The following is a 17,356-nucleotide window of genomic DNA, read 5'->3' on the forward strand; positions in this document are numbered from 1 at the left end:
TTCAGAAAGGTTCTGTTTTCCCAGTTTCCACTGACATGGAGTCGCAGCATTTTTGTAAGGTTGCGTTTTCCCATTTACATGGATCATTTCCCCCAAATTCTATATTCTCATCAATAACAAACATAAATACTATGGATGTTGGCAACTTTCCAGAAAAGGTTGCAGCCAACATCGTTGTTCCAACAAGAAACATGCTTACTGTTTAGTAAGTTTTACTTCGGTAAAGTACATTTTCTTGGCTGGGTCTTTCTGTGTGAAGTCACACAAACACATTCACTTCAGTTTTATTCCGGGATCTGCGAGACATGTTGATTGGCAAGCTCCCGCTGGTTGACGTGTCCCCTCTTTGGCTCAGTTATTTTTAAGAGTAACTAATTCGATGTGAGACTTCCATAAGTACTTCACCATAAATGATTAAAAGAAACAACAACAAAAAAAAACAGGATCAGATGCTTTCTAGTTAAATGTGTGAAAGTAGAAGTCAAGTGAGGTAGGTCCTTATTTGTAAGGCTGCATATCTCCGAGTCCGTATTTCCTTATGTTGCTTTGACCACTAATGGTCACCAGTAGTTGAACCCTTCTCTCCAATACTTAAAGGATTTTAGCATGGATTGATTCCTATGAACTACCAGTTCATGGTATTTCCATGTCATACCTGAGAGTGTGTGTTTTTTCTTTCTCCCATGATCCAAATACACGCTTGTGGCAAAGACGAGGGACTCTAAATTATCCTGTCAAGGTGCGGTTGTGTTTCCTTGTGTTTCTTATTGAGTGGTGACAGTTCCTCTTCTGTCTTCCACCTAAATTCAGCTGAGCTTGGCTACACGACTCTAAAGAAGATAAATTGTGTATAGAAGACAGATGGATAAAGATTCTTACCTCTTGATCAGATCATAATATCATTTTTATCCTATATGAGTGGTGGATGTCAATGTTTCCATTTGGTTGCAGAAAAACAAACCACATTTTCCCCCCAATGTCAAACCACTGCTTCAAAGTTCATTTCAAGGCTGCTGCGACTCCACAGTTTGAATCTGCCTTTGCTCATAATTAAGAGTTATAGTTCTCGATCATTTCCAATCCATCATCCTGTCTGTGCGACTGCTCCAGGCCTGACAGACTGCTCTCTATGCACTCAATACTCTCAGCTTATTTCCCTGAATGTCATCTAAATTGGACGAATGAGGGAAATATGGCGCGGGAAGGAGGAAGGAATTTGGCACAGAAGTTGTTAATAAACAACGAACTGATGATGACTTGTGTCTTCCGGTGTCGACTCGGCGCCAGAAGTGAGATTTGTGCGATGGCGCTGACCGACTTTTTCCAGCCTCAGACGACGGCTCCCCGCCTCCCCTCATCCCACACTGTAAAGTTCACATTCGTTCTTGTGAAAAATTATTTTGAATATGTTAAGTACTGTGGTGTAAATATGCAACTTGCATTGTATAAATTATACAAAAGGTGTGATAAAATGATTCATAGAATGTGTTTCAGGCGTTGTTGGATGTTAAAATGTTACAGCTTGTATGCATCAATCAAAGAATGAGGAGAATAATGAGAAGCTGCCGGTCAACAATCAGCAAACTCCACATGTCTTTCTGTGTAAGTTTCCCTTTGATCATGTCCTCTGTTATTTCAAAAATCTAATGACAAGGTCAAACAGCAATATCAATCCAGTGTTTCAGTGTTGAGTTATGCACATTCTCCCCATTTTTTCATATAAACAAAGCCTCTTGCAACCTCATATATTTCATACTGTCACAATAATCCTGTGTCAGTGTGATCTGTAATAATGTGTCACCTGGAGATTAAACTGTCCTCACCACAACCCATTTGAAATCCACTCTCCCACTGTGTGTTCAGGATAAGCTATATAAACATCATGTTCTGAATAAAAAAAAAAGCGTGGCTGTTTTATTTCTTAATTTATTTTCTTAATAATTCTCTGTCATGGTAAGGCAGTAGGAAATCCTTCATAAAGAACCAGAGGTCTGGATATGGAGGTGAAGACAGGCATTTCCAGGTCCCATATAGGGACACACAAATCTCAGTATGCAAACACCAAACCTGAACCAGACACATGCAAAACAAAAATAAATCTCTGTAAACACAATCCTAATTTCAACTCGACATTCTAAACAAGAAGCACCGATCCACCAATCTATTTACGCACACACACTCACCTCCACAGGTATGCACCCAAGTCGGTCAGTGGTTTGTTAACTGGATGACTTACAAATCTCTTCTTTCCAATGTGGACACCGTTTTACTGAGTTGGCTTCTTAGCAGTTTTAATCTATCCGTGCGGTGACATCAGTGGGTTTCGCCTGAAGCTTTACGTGATTTTCTATTAAAAAGGCGGTGAGTCAGCGGAAGGAGGGGACTGACTTGCGGACACTGCTGCTAAGTTTGGTCAAAGGGAGGCTGGTCCCTGGTCCGCTGCTGCGCCTCCACTGCAAAAAATACACACGTCAGAAACTCCCCAAAGTTTCTAGTTAATGCTGTTTTTGTAAATTAATCCCATCAATTTGTTTAGTCCGTTTAGAACAAGCTCTTGTTTGTGTAGATTTGTCTCCTCTGTGATTATTTGAAGGCGTGTTGTTGGTGTCGGCTTTAACTTTTTGCAGCGGGGGGACTCTGTGGATCCTCCCAGCACTTTCCAGACACTTCGCCGTGTTGCAGACTCCCGTCTGGGAATTCCAGCCCAGTATAAAACCCACAGCCAGAAGAAATCAGTCCACTTAGAGAAGTAAGAAACTCGGAGTCCGCCTTTTTGGAGTTTCTTTGCTGGATCAACAGGTGATTTTGTTGCGTAACGGTGATGTGCGTAATCCCCCAAATATTAGTTTTTTCCACCAAGAGATAAGTGTTTTGTTTTTGTTTTTGTTTTTTTAAACGGAGAATCAACTTTGTTCGGGTTGTTTATAAACGAGACGTAGTTTTTGTCCACTTTTTTTTTTTAAACTTTGTTGGACATGGCAGAGGGAGACTTTTATACCATGGGGAACCGGCAGCGGTTTCCCAGAGACCCATTTGGAGAATCTCCGTTCCGGGATCAGTCTCCGTTCAGGGATCAGCTGGCGTCGCGGTTCATGGAGGATGACTTTGGGATGCCTCCGTTCCCCGAAGACCTGTCCATGGACTGGCCCGGGTGGGCACGGCCAGGCCGGCTTAGCACGCGCCTCGGCTCCTCGCCGTTCGGCAGCCCTTTACGCACAGGCTTCCCGGCGCGTCAGTCCACGGGAGGCCCCGCGCTGTACTCCAGCCGGTACGGCGATTCCTCCCCCCGGAGCTCCCCCACCACCACCGGGGGGGAACCCTGGAAAGTGTGCGTGAACGTCCACAGCTTTAAACCAGAGGAGTTAAACGTCAAGACGAGAGAAGGATTTGTAGAAGTGTCAGGTGAGTTGGAGTGGAGTCAAAAAGTTCATGTCACTTCGAAATCCAACAACATAATGCCTCTATAATTTCTCATAATCTATGACAATACTACATAGTAGATATGGTAACAGTTCAAGTGTGTACTTAATTTAAAATATATTTCTCAGAAAATATCCCCTCTGTATTAGAAAAAAACAAAATTGGAGAAAACAATGATCATATTGGTACTGGGGTTAAAAAGAGTTCAACCGAACACATTGGTTATTATAACCCAGGTTGAATTATGGATTTATGTAATGATTTTCTATTTAGAAAAGTGGGAAATAATCATGTTATTGAGTTAAAATGAACAAAATGTCTAAAAATGGTCATGTTACCTTGAGTGACTGGAACAGTTGTGTAACATCTCCACATTACAGTTCTTCTGAATAGTAACAATGTACACGTATCACAAGTTAGCATCTCTTGTCATTAAAATCATCCAAAATGGAAAAAAAGAGGTTTCTAGATGCTTAGGATTATACCAATGTTAGTGATAACCTCCTGGTGAAAAATAAATGTCTAAAGTTTCATTTCCAAACCAATAACACAGCTATTTCAGTAATCATGTGGTATAATTAACATCTAGCCTTGAATGAATAGTATAATATACTTGTGAAAAACACAGAGTATCTGTTATCAGCTCACACAGGCCATGACCTCAGTGTTGTTTATGGAAAAGCATCAGCATATATAAAGCAAATTCGTTACAGCAATTATTATAATATTTGTTTCACTTGAGTTAAGCCTGGGAGATAAAGCTGAAAAGAAGGCAACAGTAAGGTATTCTAGTAAACCGAAACAATATTATCAAACTCAGGAGGTCACAAAAAGTTTTTGTGTTTCGTGACCTTGCATCTGACTATGGGAAACCTTGGCTATGCTTCAGCATTCAGTACATTTCTATTTATACTGAGAATTTTATAGTCCCAATCCACAATCCAAAACAACAGCTGAGCATCATATAAATAGTTGGAAACAAAACAACAGGCATCCATGTTCAGTAAGGTGCAGTGTTCACAAAGAAACCTGTCAAAGGAAATCAAAGGCATTTTAATGAAACGAGCCTTAAACACCTCAGTCAAAGAAGAACTCACTTCAAACTCGCCAAGACGTATCGGTTCTGGCAGAATGACTGAAGCTGTGTAATGAAAACAGTCTCCCCCCGGCAGAGCGTGATCTCAGCATTAATGAGTGTTGATATGGAGGAGTGGGGCAGATTTTGGAGGACTGGGACTTGAAAGTTGGCAGGCAGATCCTCAAGCTTAGACACCTGTTTCAGATTCTTGGAGAATCACTCCTGCGGCCGCTCATGAGCTGAATTTAGATTTAAGGCAAAGGCCCGTGACAACAGTGTCTGTTTACACCGAGACAAGCTGCTCGCTGCCTCTAAACACCCGAGAGAACCTTCTGGAAATGGGACCTCACGTCTCGTGCCGGTTTGGCCTGTTGGCGTCACGTTGCTGCTCAGACTCTGGTTACTGCAGTAAGTCGTATAAACTGCTTCCTCGAGTTGATACATCAAAAGACGGGAGAATTCCAGGGATAGCCGAGGCTGAGGGCCGGGGGGGGGGGAGGACGGCAGGCCTCTGGGCTCTGAGTTTTTTATAAACGCATTGTTGGTATGCCAGTTGGGTCATTCAATCAGCGCCATGTTGGGCCTGCCTGCCTCACTGACTCGGGCTGCTTCTAAAAGTGTAAGGGACTGTAAAACAAGCATGCCAGAGGTGGCTGCTACATGAATGAACAAACCTCCAACACAGACTCGGGGCCCTTGTGGGTAAAAGCTCACTGAAAAGAGGTAAAGATTGTCTGGAAGCTGTTAATGGTTGAACACAAAGTTACTCAGTAGCGAGGATCATCTGCATTCTGACTGTGGACTCTCTGCATGGTGGCATTTTATAGAATGTCTTCTCTCCTCCAGGCTGCCCTTGAAGGTGCTGTAGGTCACATCAAAACAACCCAGACAGAAAAAGAACTAATATTGGGCCAAGGAAAACAGGAAGTAGGTATTTTGTAAGATGTAAGACTCTAAAACTAACAGAAGGAAAACCGGTTTGATACTCTGTTGAAGTATGGCTGTACAGCATTTCAATAATGTATTTTTTTTATAATTGAAGGAAGTCTTAGAGGTTTGGTACTTGAACAACATCATGTGGCCTCGGTGTCTTCTTTTAAGCTTTAAAGATTGCATTATTGTAAAATTATGCAATTATTAAACTTTATTCAGTCGTTTTACATTCTAACCACATTGATACTGAGCTTGGGCCAAAAATGTAATTCAGTAAATATCTTTCAAAAACATCTGACGTCATGTAGACAATGATTCTAGTTAATGTGCAGAAACCAAGTAAAACAGGCACACAACCTAAAACTAGGCTTCAGGTTGTGAGTTGAGATTCCTTAAAAATAGACCAAAATGAACCAAACATCAGTTTTCAGAGGTTCTTATTGACACTTTAAAATTGATTCCACACTTTATGTTGGCGCTGTGACCGTACTTTGACAGTCGCGTCGTTCAAAGTTATTGATAATGTCATGAAATACCAGCTTCAATGTCGGGATGAGCATCGTCCGGTCTTCCGACTGAATCATTTCTGTTACTAAATGTGACCAAACCACAACTCTACACAGCAGCAAACAGCCATTTTATAAGAAACTGCAGCTCCCTCAGTGGGATCCTGAGGTCAAACACTGATCAAACAGATGATTCTGGGGGGCAGTGACTTTCAGCAGGTAAATGTCACTGCAGTAAATTAGAGTTTGGAAGAGGGAAAGGCAGGGACTTTGACTCACGATTCAAACGGAGACCATCAGAAGCAGCACTAAACAACAAATCGATTCATTTATGTTCTATAACTGAGCTTCAATATCTGTATACGCATTAGTCTGTGATCTGAATGTATGATCTCATACTGTGTTACACATGTGGAATTTGTCATTGAAGTTGAAGTACGAGTGGAGCCATCGCCCTGTTGGGACTCTAACCAAACCATCGTCATCCATTAAATGTGTTCTAGAGATGTTCAGGGGATCAGTTTTACTCCTGAAAACATCACAAGTTTCCAATTAATGTTATGACATCACTGCTGATCGTAACTCGCTCAGATGCAGAGATTCATTGTGTGCTAACATTGTCTGACTCGATCTCTGGTCAAATCCAGAACATTAAGGTGGCGGGAGTGTCACTCCGGTGGGGGTATAGGGTAGCACATAGTTGAGCCTGGAAAGCACAAGAAGGTCGCGAGGTGGCGGAGGTCAAGTCGCCGCTGGCAGCGCTGACATTTAGCAGCCCGGGAGCAGCTGCTCGGAAGTCCGACAGACGAGACCGCCCAGAGGTGGGAGAAGGTGGCGGATGGGTGGACTTTCCAGGACTGGACGTTCTCTCCGACTCCCAAAAGTGCTTTTGTGTGCTAGAGAATCATTCTTGAAAGGAAAAGAAAAAATATTTCCTGCATGTTTTTGCTGCTGTCCACCCTCCAGCTCCCAGAGCGGACAGGGATTGAGCAATGGAAAACCTTTTGTGCCAAGTGAAATGTGTTTCATGCTCAGCTGCATCAACACCCCTTTTTATTTACACCCATAGTAACACAGAGTGATTCGTGACCTCATTTATGTAATACCACTCCTGTGTTGGTGAGTTGCTGTGGCACACAGCCTGTCTGAGTTTTGGCACTTTGCTGATAGTTAGTAGTTTAGCACTGATTTTTCACAATCGCTGACACTCAATTTTCTTTTCATTTATAGAGGACATACTAGACATTACAATGACTCTCTGTGCAATTTTAATTCAATTGAAATCTCTGCAGCATTATAACACATGTCTGTTTTAAAAAAAGTGTATTATTTTAGGTCATTTGCATTGCAACTGAGCTTCATCATCTCTTGATTCATGTAAAATGACGCAATTTCTTCTTCTTTTTTTTCCATTAACAGGGAAACATGAAGAGAAACAAGAAGAAGGAGGCATAGTGACAAAGAATTTCACAAAGAAGATACAGTGAGTACGCTTTGTTGCAATAACCACAGTCATCTTGAAATATTCCAAAGACTGCCGCTGATAGTAATTTATCATAATACTATTGTCAGATAGATTAATTGTTGTGTTCACAGGGGAGTTAGAGTTACTATGGTTATCATGATTCTGTATTACCTCTCTAAAACAGTTTTTGAGTAGGAGAACAAACACCAGAGTTTAGTTTTTGCTGATAACATTGTTTAAATTAACCAACTGTTTTAGGGTGAACAAGTGTCAAGGCAATACAAATTTAGTCAGTGTGTTAAAGCACCAGGAGGGAGAAGTTAAACCGAACCGCGCTTCTCTGGCTTCCCCTTTTAAAAAAAAAAAGTTTCATTTGTGACACAAAGCGCTCTTTCTCTGAACTATTCGCACTCTTTTCGGGCTCTTGTTGGAGCTGATCCTGGATAAGTGTAGGTGAAGGCAGAGTGTGCCCTGAACCGGTCTCTAATCCATCGCAGGACAAACACAAAGAGACAATTTAGAGTCATCTCATAGCCTCAGATTCATGTTTTGTAATCTTGGGAGGAAAACGACACCAAAAAGAAAGACCTGGATGTTAGGAGGCGCGAGTGCTAACCATTACACAACTGTGTGGTCTGTCCTACTGGATGTGTTTTGAACTCAATGTCTATTAGTCTACTTCAATTTGGAATTGAGGTCAAGTGGGATTAACAGTTATTATCGAAACTCGCCCTAGACGTTCATCACAGTGCGCTAAAGGTCAACCAAAGCTAGCGGTGGAACTTGCAATGCTCAGAGAAATGACAAGAAATGACAAGCATTTTTCCCAAACACTTCTCACAGTGACATTTAAAGTTCAATAAAATGGATTGGTTTTGATTAAGTGAAGAAAGAAAACACCAGAAGTCTGAAAGTAAAGACGCTGTTAGCTTCTAGAACTTTTACTCGGCGCCCGTTCCACGGAAGAGGCGCCTCGTGAATATCAACTCCCTCAGCTATCCTAGTTCTGTGAAAACAAGTTAACTCCCGTAAGCCGCCACTCGGAGAACAAAGTGTTCAGCCGGGATCGTACGATACCATGAGGTCTTTAAGGAAAGTCGGAGCTCAGCCATGAAGACTTTTGCTCTCTCACAGCGAGTCACTACAAACATAACGATGGGAGATTATGGAAGGATGGAGAAATGTCCCCAACAGATCTTTAAGTCAACCAGGCGAGACATATACATGACTGATCACACATTTAAACTACATATGTACATACTACATGCTGTTTGGCATCTACAAGCTTCTGCTACTCGGAGCTACGTGCCACCAGAAGCTATCCCCCCTCCCCTTAATAGTACCCCTGACTAAACAGGAGTTTATGTCTCGCTAATCCAGCAGACTATGTCACAGTGTTTGTGTAGGCATTTAAAAAACAGGAGGGCATATAGGCTGACATATAATCGCTCAATGGGAGGGATACACGATTGCATAAACCCAAGTATTGGTATGAACTTACACTGACACACTGAACTCAGAACAGCTGCTCTGCTGCTGCGAGGAGTGCTGACGATTGATGTTCATGGTAGTTTGCAAACTTCTAGGACGTGTTTACACAAAAACGTTTTCAAGTGAAAATGCGAAACTTTTGTTCCTTTTTGGTGTGTGTTTGCACAACATTGATGCTCGGAACAACTGAAAACACAACTTTTTTTTGAAAAGGACTCACAAGGCGTGACTCTATCACTGTGTAAATAAGGGGAAATGCAACTTTTTGAAAATGATCCAACTCCCTCTCCATGGAAACAGGAGAAAACACAACTTTTCAGAAATGCTGCTTCTGCACATGTGCAAGAAGATTGACAATACCAACAATGGTGGCCTCCACAGTGGCATGACTTTCAATCCATATTCTCCTGGGACTTGGTGCTTTTATAGTTGAGAGTCGCCATAATAACAATCCAACTTCATCGTTTGTCCATACGAATGTCTGTGGTCTCATCATTGTTAATGTCTATAGCGTATTGTTCCCTGTGCACATGTGTCTGTGGTTTCATTACACAAACAAACAATGTATTAGTGACCCGTGACTGTGAAAGGTTTCACTTCTGCACATCTCGCTTCAGATATTTCTCAGCACCTGATTGAGGGTCACATTAAAAGTCTCCCGTCTAAACTCTGACTGCGCCACATAAATGAAGCAGAATCATCTTCTGGGGAGTGTTTGTCCAAGCCAAAGCGGCGACACGGAAGTTTCCACAGTCTGCACTTCCATGTGCCTTTGTCCAATTAATTGGGCAGCAGGCAGATTCGGACGTTAGCTCTAATCACTGGTGCGAGTCGCAAGTTAGGACTGGTGCGTCAGTCCTGCTCTACTGCTGTCTTATTGGCTAATTAGTTAGCAGGTGCCCTGGCCTCGCACCATTCATATCCCAATCATTTTAATTGCCTTCAGATCAGGTCTGCGCTGCTTACTGTAGCTAATCAAACCCTGAAGTCAATGACAGTCTGAATAAATAGGAAGAGGGGGTGGAAGTGGTCGGGGTAGCGGGTCATATATAAATAACTGCCCTGGATACACATATCCACTGGTTATATGAGCCAGCGAGGGTTAGCATGTAAGCGCATTACTTTTTGTATGGGTGGTAAGGTTGAGGATGTGTCGTTTGTGTCCTCTTTTTGCATGGCATTGCAAAAAAACTCTGCTTGTGCGTCACATTCTGAAAAGGAAAGTTCAGCGCATCAACAACAGAGCAATGTCAAACATAGATCAAAACCTGCAGCAAGTGAACTCTGATCCATACGAGGTCTCTTCACTGCTTTTGTAGTTGTTTGCTACGAGACGAGACGATTTTGAAGTGTAATCATAATCTACTCATATTTTATATCTACTCATAGTTAACAGGAAACATTTTTTTTTTAATGTTAGAATTATTGCATTCAAAACTGTACTGACTTCAAATACACTTTAAAAGTGAACAAACCCGTTTAACTTGTAACTCTAGTCAGACTCATGAAATGAGCAAACCTGGAATAGCCAAGCTGTTAGTTATCATTATCAGTGAGATTTGTAACTGTAGAAACTCTGCTCAGTATGAAATTACATCTCTCAACTTGTATAGAGAAACAAATGTTGCTGAAACTAAAAACATTGAGTTTTCCTTTTTTTTTTTTTTTTTTTTGGCACAAATAAACCAGACCTGAACTGATTTTAGTTCTTTAAATGATCTCCATTGGGCTTTAGCAGCCAAAAGAATAATAATGATAATAATAATAATAATAACCTGCACAGTGTGACTTTCACGCTAATTCTTTCATCGCTCCATAAATACAGATCAGTCTATGTGTCGGTCCAGGATCGCCCCATGAGAACACAAAACTTTTGAAGTGAACTTGTCTCTTATAAATATTGTGTGTTATTTGTGTCATCTGGGGCTCAACAAAAGAAAAGAATGTGTGCACTGAGTGCTGCCAAAACTGATGGCCTATCCTTTCACATTTATATGATCTCTGTATCCCTGAATGCTAATATTAACTTGCCATGAGCGTCAGTGCTGACCTCCGGATCAATTTAGTCACTGCTAAAATTACACCACGTCCCTCTTACATCTGTAAGTTTATACGTTTTCTAGATATAAAACAGTGCTCCTACAGGACAAAACATTGTGGACCAACTGTGATGGATTTATTTCTTGGGTCTGATCATCCAGTCCTTAACTATTTACCTCCTACTTACTCTAAGTACAAACAATCCTGAAGCATACTTTCACTTTCTGAAGAAAATCTACTCTATAAAATGTTTGATGCTTCAAGCATTAGAAATAAATGCAGAAAGTTTTAAGACAATGGAAAGTGCATGATCAGTGCATTGGCCTGTTTTTGCCGCTCACTTTTTGTGAGAAATATGTTAGTTATTAACAACAACTAAAAACCGCTGCTGTTGCTGAGGGTGAAGGTTGTTATGGAAGCTCGGGTCATGCGGCTCAGATATAACACACGTTTTATTTGTTTGCATTTAAAAGCTCCAGTGGTTTGTGATTCTGAAATCTCTTGTTCTCCCTCTTTACTCTACCCTCATGAGACGCGATACTGAAGTCTGAGTGTGTGGGAAGGAGCGTAGGGTTTATATGTTACACGCACACGCACACGCACACACACACTTCACATACACACCATGTCCGGTCTCGCTTGTCTTGTCTCTGCCCCGGGAAAAGCATACTGGACAGCTTTTTGGCAGCTGCACAAAATCAATGCCTGAGATAAACTGTACGCTTGCCAAAGTTAAATAAACTCCCCGAGCTGGACAGATAAGGTTTCTGCCGGAGTCCCACGTAATGGGCCGGCTGAGTGATCTGACTTTGGCAGAAACAAGCAACTTTGCATCACGGCGAGTGACTCCTCCAACAAAAAGATGGGGGCCACAGTCACAGGTGAATGGACGCAAATATTTCTCTGGCTCACACCAATTTCAGTCACAGGGTGACAGAACCAGCGTCCTCATTATCGGACCTGTCAAGGTTCATGCCCACGACATGTTCAGTAATTGACTAATTAGAATGTTGCTTAATTGTTGCTTTGATGGGAAAACACATGAGATTCAAGCTGGATAAGTCATTCAAGTAACTCTAGTTACCATTAAAGTGACACAAGAAATTCCCCCCCAATTTTTTTTTTTTTTGCGTGTTACCATGACAACTTGTAAGCTAAAGACACATAGCACTTTTTTTATTTTTTTTATTTTAAAGGCATTTAGACACACTTCCCACAATTTTCAAGTGAAAACAGAAAACTTGGATGTCCATTTACACAACAATGTTGCTTGGAGCCTCTAAAAATGCAACTTTTTGAAAACGCTCTTACCCCATCTTCGTGGAAACTTTGTGAAAACATTCGAAATCGGTTTCTGTTTAAACAAGGCAAAGTGCAGCTTTTTCTGGAACACTGCTACTGCGGATGTGCGCCCTGACCTTGGTAAATATTTCTTCTGCACGTGCTCATTAGATGGACAAGAACAACACTCCTCCAGAGAGCCATGACCTTTAGTCCATATTCACCTGGGATTTGGTAGTTTTATAGTTGAGAGTCACCTATGATATCAATCCAACTTTGTTGTCTGTCCTTGTACTCCCATTGTTGATATTTATAGCGTATCGTTTTCTTCATGCGTGTGTGTGTGTGTGTGTGTGTGTGTGTGTGTGTGTGTGTGTGTGTGTGTGTGTGTGTGTGTGTGTGTGTGGTTTCAGTACAAAAACAGCCAACGGTGCCAACTTGTTGCCTGGCATGCTAACAACATCGATTTCATCGTTTCAGCCATTTCCGTGGACATACTTCTCAAAACGTTTGTGTTAGTATTTAACTGGATGACGGTGGCCTACTGCCCATAAGTTGTACTAATACTAATAGGCTGTCAATGATACATTAGATCATTTGTAATTTGTATTAAAATATATCATAATATGTTTTAAAAGTGTGTTTGTATTAAATTAAACATTTTTCAGCAACAGTAATATATATCACAAATGTATCGTTAAACAATATTCGCATGTGCAATATGCATATCACCAATACTTTCAAAAGGTAGACGTTGGTGTCTGAAGTCACAAACTGTGTGACATACAACTTCACGTAACAAAAAGGACGATCTTGTTTCACCACTTCGTTGCAGGTTTGTCTGTTCTTTCGCTGGAAATGATCCACCTATCAAATACATAATGTTTAAAATTTTTTCCCTTTTATTTAGAATGGTGTAACTGGTATATGGTTATGTCATGATCATTAGAGGGTTTTCCCATGTATCTGATTGCACATCACCCTTCGCCGTCAGTTTTGTATCCTTGGACCGGATGTACTACAATAGATTTTCTATTAGCCCACTTTTAGATGACGCTTGTATTTCTCCTACATCAATTCCCTTGATAGACTGAATGTCTTTCTTTCACCCACTGAGCCCCCTGCCACTGTTTCCAACCGGGTTTTCTTTGTAGAGGCTTTTCTCATCTGAATGATCTTGAGTCTGAAAATAAAGTTGAAGTGGACCTTTAAACCTCGGTGACGAACCGTACGTGACGTTTACACACACAAATAGCCCTGACGCGACCCCTCTGTCTGCTCCGGTGAGGCGCTCCGGTCCGTTCTGACTTACATTTCACAGAGCAGCGAGGAGCCAGTGGAAGGTCTTTGCTAATTAAATGGAGGAGGCAAAGTCTCCTCCTCCGAACACTCCAGCCTGCTGTTTATATTCACTCCCAAATGCACTCGGCTGGTCGCACAGAAAACCTGCAGTGACCATATTTGGGCATGCTGTCGGAGGACGACTCTGTGTGTGTGTGTGTGTGTGTGTGTGTGTGTGTGTGTGTGTGTGTGTGTGTGTGTGTGTGTGTGTGTGTGTGTGTGTGTGTGTGTGTGTGTGTGTGTGTGTGTGTGTGTGTGTGTGTGTGTGTGTGTGTGTGTGTGCTATAGACTGATATTTTGCATGTAGATCATTTGTGTACTTGGATGCATTTTTTCGTGAAATGTAGAAATGTAAGTAAATAATGAAAAAAAGAAATCCAACTGATCAAATTCCTACTAAAAAAGCTTTCATGATCAATGATATTTATCTGGTTTTCTGGGCGTGCGTGTGTGTTTTCCATTAACAGCTGAGTTCGAAGGCAATTATCCCAGTATTCTGAAGAAAATGTGTTTTCATTGTGAGACGGGTCAAAACATAAACTGTGCAGGAAAAATATTAGTAATTGTTTGTGTGTCAGATGAGAGCTGCATATTAGCAGAGTATACACTGGTGGAACTGTATAGGTGTTCTGCAGGCGGACAGGAGGAGGCAAATCTCATAAATTGAAAGCAGCCTTCAATTTAAAAAAAAAAAAAATAGATGACTGAGGGTTTTTTGCACTTCCCTGCTCTTTTGTTGCAGAGATGGAAGATTTTTTTAAATAATAAATTGTGATGGTTTTCACTTTTTTGTATATAAAATAGGCAGAGGGACTGTTTTTGCAATAACTGTATTTTTGTAGGCATTTTCTTCCTGAGTCAAAGGGCTCTGGAAAAATTTGTAACTGTCATTGACAAAGCGTCAATGCAGAAATTGCAGCATTTAACAGTCTGTGCACAGCATCTCAGATGCTAAAGAGGGCCACCGGATTTAGCCTGACCTTGATTCAGAATATGTTTCTTCAGGCTGCTTCTCCTCAATTTTGTCCCCCCCACACGAGCAAACTTCTCCCCACTTTATCTGCGTTGAAACATTCAGACGGGCTGTTCTTCCTCTTCTGCCTCCTCAGGATCCCCGTAGACGTGGACCCTCTGACAGTCTTCGCGTCCTTGTCCCCCGAAGGAGTCCTCATCATCGAAGCTCGCCAGACGCCTCCGTATTACCTCTTCAGCAGCGAGGGATCCCCAAGCGGAGAACTGCAGGAGGTGGAGGCCTCCAAACCCCAGGAAGCCGCGGCGGTCTGAGCCCACCGCCCTGATTCCGTTTGGTATACAATGTGTGGCCTTCAGCTTCATGCAGTGAAAGCTGTAATGGGGAGTTTATTTTGGTCTAAATATATAAATATATCTCTTTAGAAAGTGAAAAAGTAAAAAAAAAAAAAAAAAACTTAAAGTTTGCCAAGATCAGTTGAGTCTCACAACTTTATTTCCGTATACTGTATTAAATATGATTAGCATTTGAATGGCAATCATTAATTTTGTTCAAGGTAAATATTTTTCTTTCATGAATATATCTTGAAAATGTGAAGATTGTGAAAGATTCTAAAACTTAACACAGAAGTTATAATAGTAATCAGAGAAAAAATGTAGTGAGGCATTTGTGTCAAAAAGAAAAAGCTTTATCAAGTTTCTCTTGACATATTATAATTACTGATCTTATAAGACTTTACGGACTGTTAACAGCTATTAACATGCCAAATATTGGAGGTATTTGTTGTAAATGTTCCTGTTTTGGATGTGTAAACAGTACATCAACTCTGGGAAAATAGTTTATAACGCACTTTAAGGTCAGAACTAATATTGATTCATTTGCTATTTCATTAATTGGTAAAATATTTGGAGCATGTCCGAAATAAAAGTAAAGAAAAAAATTAATGGAAAAAAAATCAACTAAAATTTGACTGAAAACTTGGCCTAAATTTGTCACACCATCCTGTGTGTTTATATATTGATCCATACATATACAGTGACTAGAGTTGTATGTGACTATATATTCGTATATAATCCACAATTCCACCAGTGAAGAAGTCATAACATGTGTTCCATAAATGCACTGACAACAGGATGTGTTGTCCTATTCGGAATTCATGTTTATTTTATTATTATTGCAAACACTGTAAATATGACCATGTAATCCAACGTCTTTAAAATTTTTGCTTCAATGAGCAGGTTTTACTATTCACTGAAAGTAGAGTATGTCATATGTTAGCTGCATTGAAACACGACGTGAAATAACCAATAGATGCTGACACAACAGCGATGACGTATATTTCATACTTATTACTGTGGCATTAATAAATCCTGAGGTTAGCATGTAAACTAAAATGATGTTGTACCATTTTACTCCACAGGGTGGTGTATTGAGTAATATTAGCAATGTGCATGTGCTTAAGACCCCATTGACATGACAACATTTGAAGTAAGAATGCATCGTTTTGCACTTTCATGAAACCACACACACACACACACACACACACACACACACACACACACACACACACACACACACACACACACACACACACACACACACATGCTCGTAGAGAAACATTAGCAATGGTGAGTACACAGACATTCGTATGGACAGACAACCAAGTTGGATTGCTGTTACTGGTGATTCTCAACTATAAAACTAGCAGGTCCCAGGAGAGTCATGCCACTCTGGAGGCCGCCGTTGTTGTTATTGTCCATCTACTCACGTCTGTGCAGAAACAAGTATTCACCATGGCTGTGGTGTACATGCACAGTAGCAGGGTTTTAGAAAAGTTGCATTTCCCACCGTTTCCATGGAGATGTAGTCAGAGCATTTTCAAACTAATTGCGTTTTCAGTGGCTCCGGGTATAAACGTTTCTTTTTTTTATCGTGGGTACATGTCGTTTGAAAAGAGCCTGAAGTAACAAATGAGGAACAAAATCCAGGAGACGTCAACATTGGTCGATGAGAGCAATGTCAGCCCATCCGAGCGCTCTCTCTCAAAACCACTTAATGTATATAAGTAGTCTCATTTAGACCTAATATATTTTGTCTTTAAGTCTAATCGCCACCTTGTCTCAGGGCGAAGAAGGTACACTCACATTACAAAATAAAGAAGTGAAGCCACAAACATACAAATAAAAGCTGCTTATTCTGCGCCCACCTTGTTGAATCTACTTATCGTTTGAATGCAGCCTCGTTCCCTTCTCAAGAGGGCTTCTTTGAATAGCTGTTCAGTAACCATATTTAATATCTCTGACCTTAAATCTGTTTATATCTCTGTTCTCATGAGTTATGAATTCTAACCTACTTATGTGCTGCTTACATATGCAGACTAGAGGAAGTGGCTGCCAACATATGTGCAGCTTGATGCATTATAAATGGTAACCCTGCCAATAATCAGTGCACTATAATGCAAACACTATATACACATATTAATAAGATTTGTATTAGCATAAAGCACATTCAGTGGAGGAGTCTTTACAGTGTGTTAGAGATTATTTCTTATTGATTTGAGTGCCTTGACATCCTGAAATACCTACTTACCTTTCCTGACACTGAAATCAAAAAATATTATATCCGAATATATTTTGAGCCCACAAACGGCTTCAGTGGAGGAGCTATGTGCATTAATACTGTTTCCTGCCAAAGAGTATTGTAAATATACAGTAATATGTTGTGATTAATCATGAATATTCATCTGAAGTGTTCCACATTTTGCGATTTAGGTTTGCATATTTTTTCTGTTTTCTATTGGAGCTTTAAGGAAGATCGCTATGTGAACGATA

At 40.8% G+C, this 17,356-nt stretch overlaps 1 protein-coding gene across 1 annotated transcript; it reads left to right on the plus strand.

Moving 5' to 3' along the window:
- Positions 1–2,692: 2,692 nt before the first annotated feature.
- Positions 2,693–15,676, plus strand: hspb8 (heat shock protein b8). The gene is made up of 3 exons (XM_080468054.1): positions 2,693–3,402; positions 7,357–7,420; positions 14,665–15,676. The coding sequence occupies exons 1-3, from the start codon at positions 2,976–2,978 to the stop codon at positions 14,837–14,839; spliced, it is 666 nt and encodes a 221-aa protein (XP_080324180.1). The 5' UTR covers positions 2,693–2,975; the 3' UTR covers positions 14,840–15,676.
- Positions 15,677–17,356: the final 1,680 nt, after the last annotated feature.

Source organism: Lipophrys pholis, assembly GCF_963383615.2.
Source record: "Lipophrys pholis genome assembly, chromosome: 7".
NCBI lineage: Eukaryota > Metazoa > Chordata > Actinopteri > Blenniiformes > Blenniidae > Lipophrys > Lipophrys pholis.

Coding starts and splice junctions, on each gene's coding strand:
- hspb8 (XM_080468054.1), top strand. CDS start 2,976: ATGGCAGAGGGAGACTTTTATACCATGGGGAACCGGCAGCGGTTTCCC. Junction 3,403..7,356: donor AGGATTTGTAGAAGTGTCAG/GTGAGTTGGAGT, acceptor TTCCATTAACAG/GGAAACATGAAGAGAAACAA. Junction 7,421..14,664: donor AATTTCACAAAGAAGATACA/GTGAGTACGCTT, acceptor CTGCCTCCTCAG/GATCCCCGTAGACGTGGACC.